General features: G+C 62.8%; 1 protein-coding gene across 5 annotated transcripts in view; it reads right to left on the bottom strand.

Moving 5' to 3' along the window:
* Nucleotides 1–1,117: 1,117 nt before the first annotated feature.
* Nucleotides 1,118–9,236, bottom strand: part of RAI1 (retinoic acid induced 1) — a 73,522-nt gene continuing 65,403 nt past the window's right edge. For all 5 annotated transcript variants that reach the window (XM_064726271.1, XM_064726273.1, XM_064726274.1 and 2 more), the window contains 4 exons: nucleotides 3,340–8,959; nucleotides 2,238–2,331; nucleotides 1,949–1,998; nucleotides 1,118–1,583 (listed from right to left, as the gene is read on the bottom strand). In XM_064726271.1, the coding sequence (XP_064582341.1) occupies nucleotides 1,569–1,583; nucleotides 1,949–1,998; nucleotides 2,238–2,331; nucleotides 3,340–8,943 (5,763 nt within the window). In that variant the 5' untranslated portion in view covers nucleotides 8,944–8,959 and the 3' untranslated portion in view covers nucleotides 1,118–1,568. The remainder of the gene's footprint in view (nucleotides 1,584–1,948; nucleotides 1,999–2,237; nucleotides 2,332–3,339; nucleotides 8,960–9,236) is intronic.

The following is a 9,236-nucleotide window of genomic DNA, read 5'->3' as shown; positions in this document are numbered from 1 at the left end:
TAGAAACAGCTTGTTACACACAATCTTCAGTGTGAAGCAATATACTAATAAGAACACTAGTCTTAACATTTACAGTCTTCATATATATTATATATATGTATATGTATACATATATATACACTATATAATGAGGCAATATATAATACACACGGTTTACCATTTTACAGTCATATGTACAAGATGTCACTAAAAATAGCCAGATTTCAGGCAACACTGCCAAGGACACGGGATTTTTTTTTCCTTTAAATTAATTATTTTTATTATTATTATTTCTCCCTTTTTAAATTTTTTTTCTCACCTCCTCTTTTTAGTTTTTCAGTCCTGTGTCCGAGGCAGCTGCTGAAACAACAGACATTGTGTGGCCAGCAAACCTTGGGGTGGGTGGGATGGAGGGGACACAAGAGGTGTGGGGACATGGGGCGCTGGCTCTGTGGGGACATGGATGGGACCAGCAGTGTGCCCCCCTTTGCAGGATGCTGCAGAGGCTGGGGGACAGCCAGGGGCTGCTTGTAGGATGAGATTTGGAGCTGGGTCACCCTGGGCTGGTTGCTACCTGTGTCAGGGTGACACAGAGATGGGCTGTGGAGCCTGGGGACGTGGGCAGGGGTCACCAAAGTGTTGGGCAGTCCCCCAGCCCCACTGAGGTGGCCACGAAGCAAAAGTCGAGAGAGTTGAGCAAACCCAGGGCAGTGAGGGGTGAGCCAGGCCCAGGTGGAGGGAGGAAGCAAATGCCTCCTCCTCCTCCTCCTCCGGTTCAGCACGCAGAGCTGTGGGGTTCAGCACAAGCCCAGGGAGCAGAGCCCCCACGAGAGGAGCCACAGAAGGGGTGCTGGTGAGGCCAAGCACAGGCAGCAGGGTGGGTTTTGGGGGGTCCTGGACAGCAGGACCAGGTGTCCCCAGCCCAGCAGTGCCAGCGCCGCATGGAGTGGGAGGGTGGGGGTGCAATGAGTCAGGGTTTGGGGAGTGGGAGCGGGGCAGGGGCAGCCTGGTGGGTGCCACCAGCATGGCCAACCCCCTTATCCCCCCAGCACCCTGAGTGTGTGAGGGGGCAAACAGGAGATGGAAGAACAAAACAGAAAAAGCAGAGTGGTGTTTCAAACAGCAGGCCGTTGTTTGCCCTTTTTTTTTTTTCATTTTTCTCATTTTTCTCTTTTTTTGTGGTCTTTTTTTTGTCTTTTTTTTAAATCCTCTTCGCTGGACTATATACAGACACCATGAGGTTTGCTGAAGGCAACATCTCAGATCAGATCAGTGTGATATTGAGAGCCGGGACCCACGGAGGGTCCGGCGGCCCCACAGTAAGACAACATCGCCGGGACCCCCCCTCGAACACGGACACCCCCCCGCCCCCCTGTGCAGCCATCGCGGGTGGGGGATCCCGATCCGTGCCCCGCGCATCCAGACCGGGTTTTACCGGGACCCGGCGGGAGGGAAAACCCGGCGCTGGCTCCGCCCGCCCGGAGCGGGCTCGGGGGGTCCCCGGTACGGCCCGGCCCGGCCCCGCTCTGCTCCAGGCGCTGCCTCCTCTGCCGGTCCCTCGCTGGCGGCGGGGCGGGTGCCCGCGGGCGCTACACCGGCTGCCTCTGCGGGGAGAACGGAGGGGTCAGCCCGGGGATCACGGTGGATGCAGGGGCGGCCCTGGGTTGTCCCCATCGCCTCCCCCTTGTCAATAACCGGACATCCACCCGGCACGCAGCGCTTTGAGAAGGGGTTCAACCATCGTCCATCACTCAGGGAAGGGGATAAGACCCCTCAGAGCCGGCTGGGGTGTCCCAGACCCAGCAGCACCCAGTGGCTGGCACGCCCCATACCCCCAGGGATGTGATGCTCACACAGAGCTGAGCATCCAGGATGGGCATTCCCAGGAATCTGGGGTCTGAAGGCAGGTCCTCCTGCCACAGGGAGCTGCAGAGCATTGTAGGCGGGTGCACAGGGGGCTCTGGCTTACCTTATGTTTGGGACATCTCAGAGAGAAGCTCTCCTCAGTTAATAAGCAGCCTGTGAGGAGAGGACAAGGATGTATGAGGGGACAGCCTGCACTGCAAGGGGGGAATGCAGTGTTCCCCCAGCCCACAGCCACCCACCAGCCACAGCGTTTGTGTGAAGGGCTCAGCTGAGGCCACACAAGCTTGTGACACCAGCGAGCCACAAGCCCCTGACCCTGGAGCAATGGGCCCCACACTGAGGTGGGTCAGAGTGCCCAGGACCCCGTGCCCCATCCCTGTGGCTGGGCTCACCTGTGTCGATGGCACACGCGTAGTGGTAGGTGTGGGGACACCCCTTCTGGCAGCAGCCCACGGTGGCTCCTGCTTGCTGGCAGCTCGAGCACTTCTGAACACGCACCCGGGAATTCGGAGCAGGGAAGGAGAGATGTGGAGAGACAGAGAGACCCTGTCAAAGCCCAGCACAGAAGAAGAGAACCACGACAGCCCCAGCAGCGAGGGCAACACGGGTGTGCCCCTGATTCTCTCCAGCCCCTCCTTGCAACATCTTTCCTCCCATGCCAGCACACTGTGAACCACACCATGCCTGTCACTGGCTCTGTGGTGAGGGCAGTAGCCTGCAGACAGCCATGAAATGAGCACATAGGCTTGGGAATACAGCCAGCCCTCAAACCTGGCACTGGGGAACCTGCTGGAAACCCCCTGCACAGCCTCTGATGGGAGGCTGTCCCCTTCCTCTCCCCAGCACTAAAAATGCATGTCACAGAATCCCAGAATGGTGTGGAAGGGACCTGAAAAACACTCATCTCATTCCAGCCCCCTTCCACAGGCAGGAACATTTTCCACTAGAACAACTTGTTCAATCCCCATCCAGCTCTGAACACTTCCAGGAACGGGCCAGCCACAACTACTCGTACTTCAGCAACCTCCTTACTTTGCTCACACCTTGCTCCAACCACTGAGGGAGAGAAGCAGGGCAGGGTCATCCCCTCCCTCCAGCTCCCCTTCCCCTGCTCCCCATCACGGTGGCAGCAGGCTGTGTTGTGCCCATGTTCATCTCCTACCCTGTGGCATCTGTCCTGCTCTGAGCCACCCTGTGCAACAACACACAGCTGGGCCTGGGGATGTGACAATACCAGGGGGGCCCAGCTGCCTTCCTAAAGCATAAACTGCAGGTTATTTCTGTGCCTAAAAGGGAGAGTTCAGGTGCTATCAGAGACGCAGCAGCACAAATCTCGTAGGGACCCAGCAGGGCTCACGGTGCTGAGCCCCTGCCTTGCTCTCCCAGGGCAGAACTATCCATTTCCATCCCGCCCGGAGGTGCTCACACGGCAATGGCTTTGGCTGAAGGAGGCCAGCGGAAGATGCCGCCTGGGGCGTGCGGCCGAGCTCTTACCAGGTCGGCAGCCGCCTTGACAGCCTCCTGCAGCCCATAGAGCTTCCCTGCCACCAGGAAAACCCCAGCGGTCCATACGGCACAGGCTTCGTGCAGCCAGTGCTCCTGCGTGTCGCCCGCCGGCTCCTGCGGCGGCGACTCGGCCTTGTGACATTCGTGCCGCCGGGGCTTTTCGGCCGCCTCCTCGCCCTCTGTCCTCTCGTCACAGCAGTAGCAGCTCTGCAGCCGACGGAACATGCCCCGCGGGCTGGAGCGCAGCGAGCTCTGCTTGGCCGCCTCGGCGGCCGCCTCGGGCCGCGCCGCCTTCCCGCAGCCGCCCTCAGTCCCGCGGGGCGCCCGCTCGGCCGCGGCGGGCACGGCAGAGTCCTCGCCCGGCGCCTCCGCCCGCGCCTTCTCCTTCAGCCGGGATTTCTTCTTGGGCAGGCAGTCCTCGGGGTAGTAGGGCCCGCAGAGGTCCCCCAGGTCCTTGTAGTTGGCGGGGTTGCGGCAGAGGCAGCAGACCAGGCACGCGGCGCTCAGCGCCTTCGACACCACCGGCCCCATGTGCATGGTGGAGGAGGCGGGCAGGGCCGCCCGCGGCCGCGGCGCCGGCCCGGCCGGTCCCCGCTGCAGCCGCGCCTCGTCGCCGGGCGAGTTGACGACGGTGCAGGTGGTGGAGAACTCTCCGCGCCGCTCCACGCGGACGTAGGGAGCGAAGGGCGGGGCGCGGCTGTCCGCCCGCAGCCGCTTGCAGGAGATGTACTTGAGGCGGATCTCGGGCTCGGCGGGGTGCAGCAGCGGGGCCTGCTGGGGCTGCCGCCGCCGCTTCCCGCGGCTCTTGCACCGCGCCGGCACCGCCTTGGCCTTGCCGTGGCCCAGGCGCTTCCGCTGCCGCTTGGAGTAGCCGTTGTAGTTGGAGTGGTTGGCCCGCGGCTTCGGCCCCCGCGCCGGCCCGGCGGCGGAGCGGCCCTCGGCAGGGCCATCGCTGCTCCCCGCCTCCTTCTCCTCAGTCTTTGGTTTCTTCTCCCGAGGCGCCTCCTCCGCACCGCCCGGGCCGGCTGCACGCTCCCGGGGCAGTGCTGGTGGCAGTGCAGGGCTCAGGGGCGCCTTGGCCATGCCCAGCGCTGCTGCTTTGCCCTTGCGGTTCCTCTTCTTGGGCAGCAGCCCCAGGTTCTTGGCCACCATGTTGGGGTTGGGCTGGGTGCCCGGCGTTGACCCACAAGCCTCCCCCTGGCAGCCATCATGGGGCAGCCTCTTCCCACCACCCGGCTTCCCCTTTGGCGCTCGGCCATTGGGGTTCCGGCAGAGCGGCTCAGCCACGGGCATGGTGGGCACCTTCTGTGCTGCCCCCAGCTTGGGCAGCCTGGCATCGCCCACTGCCACGGCCACCCCACTGTGCTTCACCAGCCGCTCCCGCTCCACCCCAGCCGGGCTCAGGGAGGAGCCATAGGCAGCTACTGTGGCTGCCACTGCTGTGGCTGCTGGTTTGCAAGTGAACTTCTTCAGGTTGGGTGAGGTGATCTTCTGGACGATGGCCTCCAGCTTGAGGCCGCGGCCCTTGCGGGGAGGCAGCACTTTGGTCTTGGTGGCCTCCTGGAAGGCCGCCCGGGAGGTGATCTTGATGCAGACATCAGGGGCCTCCTTTGGCAGGGGGGGCTTCGGGATGGCTTCGCCAGAGCTCTTGGGGGGCAGCTTGGCTTTCACCTTCTTGGCCACCGGCATCTTCTTGAAGAGGCTGGGGGGACCCTCTGGCTTCTCCTCCTTCACGCCACCGCTGTTGCTCCGCAGGACCAGGTTCCTCTTCTTGGTGGGGATGGGGGAGATGAAGGTGGACTTTCTCTTCAGGGAGTGCAGCGGCCGCTCCGACATCTTGCCCCCCATGCCCGGCCCTGCTTTGGGCAGCTTCATCCGGGCACCCACCTTGCCCTCCTTGTGGGGGCTGCCTGGTGCTGGCAGCTTGAAGGCAGGTGGGAGGTGGTTGTTGGATATGAGCTTTTTGGGCGCCTTGCAGTTCTTCAGCCGGACATCAGCTGCCCGCTTGCCCCTCTGCCTCTTGGTGTAGAAAACCTCCTGTGTCTTCGTGCGGGAGCGCAGGATCATCGACCGCTGGTCCCTCTCCCCGGCTTCCACCGCGTCCCCCTCCAGCGGTGTCGGCCCTGCCACCTCCTCTGCCGCCACCAAGCCGGGCACCAGCAGGGTGGCATCGCTGGCGTTTTGGACCACCCTGGGGGCCGGCCGGCTGTTGCGCTTCCTGGTTTTGAAAGCCACCCTCTGCTTCACGCCGCAGCCAGGCTTCTTCCCCAGCTTCTCCTGGTGTGCAGGAGCCTTCAGTCCCTCCAGCGGGGCAGGGGCGCGGGGCTCGGCCAGGGCAGTGAAGGAGCGGGTGCACATGCGCGCCGGCAGCCCCTCGGCTGGGAACCGGGGCGTTTGGCTCTGGGCGCTCTTGCTCGGTACCTCCGTCTGTCCGTCTGGCCCCAGGCAGGCGCTGGCCACGCTGCTGGCTGCTGGCAGCTCATCGAAGGGACTCAGCACGGCGCTGCCAGAGCCATCCCCCTCCGGCAGCCGGCAGTGGACCCTCTTGTTGCGGAGGCTCTTGCCCCGTGAGACAGGCTCCATCTTCCCCAGCACGTTTTCGGGTGTGAGTTGCTGCTTCACCATGACCGATGAGGTGGATTCAGCATCGGCCGCCTCCAGGTGGGATGTCTCCCCTCCACCATTCTCCTCCTCAGGCTGGATGTGGGGCAGGGAGGATTTGAACCAGCTTTTCACCTTGGTCTCTGTGCCCACAGCGGGGCCCAGCAGGATGACAGACTGGCCAGAGAGGCGTGGGGTGGGAGCTGAGCTCTCCTTCTCCACGGTGCTGACGGTCTCCTCGGCAGACACAGGCACCTCGCTGGAGGACAGCACGGCCGGCATCTCAGGGGGCTTGGGTGGAGAGGCATCGTACGTCACTGACTTCTGCTCCGAGCCAGCCAGCTCACAGAGTGAGGAGTACTCCTCTGCCTCCAGGTCTGACTCCTTCAGATCCGGTGAGGAGATGATGGGGATCTCACTAAAGTCCCCAGCTGAGCAGCAGTGCCGGGTGTCCTGCAGCCACCTCTCGCTGTCTGCCTTTGTTGCTTCATCGTAGGTCAGTGTCTCCTCCTCCTCCTCCATCACCTGCTGGCCAAAGTCCTGGACCGGCTCACTCTTGGCTGGCTGCTCTCCATCGCACAGGTCCAAGCCGCAGGCGTTTTTTTTCTCCTTGCAGGAGCTCACCAGTTTGCTGGGGAACAAGCCCTTGGGGAGATCGGTGGCCTGGAGATCCTTCCACCGCAGGCAGGCCTCGCCCAGGCTCTCCTCCGGCCACTCGAAATGCTCCATGGCATTCTCAGACGCCACCGAGTTGGCGGTGGTGTTCGAGTAGCAGCTGTAGCCGGTGGCTCCCGCGCTGGACGTCGCTGCCGGGATGCTGGGCTTGGAGTTGAAGGCCAGTGGGGCAGTGTCTTTCAGCACATCCTTGCTTTCAGTGGCTGTGAACTCCACCTGGGGACCCTCGTACACCTCCTCACTAAAGTCTTTCCCTGTGCTGGCCCCTGAAGCTTTGTCCAGCTTGAGGGGCTCAGTGAGCGTGCTGGAGTCACCCTGGCTGGGCCAGGCACCTTTCACCATGGAGTCCAGGCTGGGCCGGTGGTTCTCCATCTGGAAGGGGGACTTGGTGGTCTCCTTGCCCAGCATGGGCAAGTTGGCCCAGGCTTTGTCTGCCTTCTCATTGATGGCATCCTGCAGGACGATGATCTCAGATGCCAGCTCCTCCTGGGACAGGGCGCTGAGGAGCAGTCGGGGGCAGTCCCGTTCATTGCTCACATACTTGGTGAAGGTCTCCAGGGGCAGGGTGGCGTGGATACTCTGGAAAGAGTCATCTGATTTGGTGGACATGTCATCTGGGGAGGTCACAGAGCAGGTGGACACTGACTCAGGCTTTGCCTTGGAGTTGCTGTTGACGCGGGCAGGGCTGCGGTTCTGGTTGCAGTACAGGAAACTCCTCTCCAGCTGGTCCTCTGACCCACTGAGATAGTCAGTGTCCTGTGTCTCAGCGTGGACAGACTGGGGGGTGCTCAGTGGGTCAGACAGGGGGGTCCCCACCTGCTCTGCCGAGTAGGTGCTGCTCTCAGGACTGCAGTGCTGCCCCTTGAGCTGCTCGGGGGTCCTCGCTGGGGTCTTGATGCCCTTTTTCTGGGGCACAGCTGTTTTGGAGAGCAGCAGCTGCTGGACAGTGTTAGAAATGTTCTCCACCTGGGAGGTGAGTGCTGTCAGGCTCTGCAGGCTCAGGTCTGACAGCAGGTTTTCGGGCAGCTTCTCCTTCTGCAAGTTTTTGCAGTTCCCAGATTGAGTGTCGGGGCTCGTCCCGTCAGTGGGAGAAGGGTTCAGCAGCGGCATGAAATGGCTGTGGTCAGCAATGCCGGCCGGGAAGGCACCAGCACTCAGGGGCTGCTGGCTGTATTGGAAGTTCTCCAGGTTGGGCATCAGCGGGGAGGGAGTGGAGCTGTAGGACGGGGACCTGCCGACGGAGCGAGCCGGCGAGTGGCTGGCGCTGGGGCTGAAGGTCTGGTAGTACTGCTCCGGCGTCCGCACAGGCGGCGCATCGCCCTGGCAGTAGGTCTGGCCCGGCTGGTTGTAATGTTGGTACTTGGCCAGGTTTTGGTAGTGGAGGGTCTCTGAGGCGTGGTGCCGGCCCTGCATGGGCTGTGGGGGCTGCGGGGGCTGCGGTGGCTGCGGGGGCTGTGGTGGTGGCGGCGGCTGCGGGGGCTGCGGTGGCGGCTGCGGGGGCTGCTCGTAGCCAATGCGGTTGGGCTGGTAGCCGTGCAGGTTGGGCACACGGGGGCCAGGGGCCAGGCTGGCAGCGCTGCCCAGGGGCCGCTCCAGCGGCGGCTGCCCCGAGGGTGCCGTGCAGCTCTTGTAGGAGTGTGCCGGCTGGCTGCCCCCCGGCACAGAGGAGTAGGTGGAGGAGGCAGGGAAGGACTGGGAGTGCTGCCCGAAGTGAGGGCTCTGTGAGAAGGGCATGGGTGAGGAGACATCGTTGGGCAGTTTCTGCCGCTGCAGCTTGGGGTAGGGGAGCGCGGGCGGCTGCTGCTGCTGCTGCTGCTGTTGCTGCTGCTGCTGCTGCGGCTGCTGCTGGAAGTGAGTCCGGAAGGGCAGCGAGGTGGCCGCCGGCTCATGGTACGGCCGCCCGCCCGCCAACGCCACTGTCTTCTTCATCAGGTTGTCCTCATACTTGGCCACACCGCCGGGCAGTGCCTGTGGCTGGCCTCCCCACGCCTGCAGGCTCTCGTCCCCGGAATACCGGGCCGGATAAGGGCTGTTTTCCTGCACGGTGTAATTGGAAAAGGCCGGCCTGCCCTGCAGCTGCTGCCCCGCTAATTGCTTGTTTCCCCGGTGGTATTTCTCCACGGCGCTGTTCTCATAGCCCGCGTACGGCAGCTGCTGCTGACTGTAGTACTCCTTCGCCACCAGCCTCTGCCGCTCGCAGTTCGGCCCTGCCTGACTTTGATGCCTGTAATTCTCCAGGCGTGATGTATCTTGTGAAGTCGGCTGGTAGCTCTGCTGGTTGCCATGGAAACCACACCTTTCTCGAAAGGACTGCATGGCGCGGGCTCGTTATCTGCGAAGAGAGAGAGGCGAGAATTCAAATGAAGCGTCGCCACCGCGGTGGGCCAGGCTCCGAGAGGGCCAGTGTCACCTGCACCATGGGGACATCCCTGCCTCGCCTCACCTTAGCTGCTGGGCACTGCCCCACTGGGCATCATCTCACAGCCACCCCGGAACACAGCACGTGATGCTGCATCGCCTCGCATTGCCCTGCATTGTCTGGCATCACCCCTGGTGCACTGAATTGCCTGCATGGCCTTGTGTTGCTCTCCAACACCTCAGCTCGTGTT

The sequence above is a fragment of the Zonotrichia leucophrys genome, chromosome 14, assembly GCF_028769735.1.
Source record: "Zonotrichia leucophrys gambelii isolate GWCS_2022_RI chromosome 14, RI_Zleu_2.0, whole genome shotgun sequence".
Taxonomy (NCBI): Eukaryota; Metazoa; Chordata; class Aves; order Passeriformes; family Passerellidae; genus Zonotrichia; species Zonotrichia leucophrys.
Note: the sequence above shows the minus strand (reverse complement) of the source record. Positions and strands in the feature narration are given on the sequence as shown.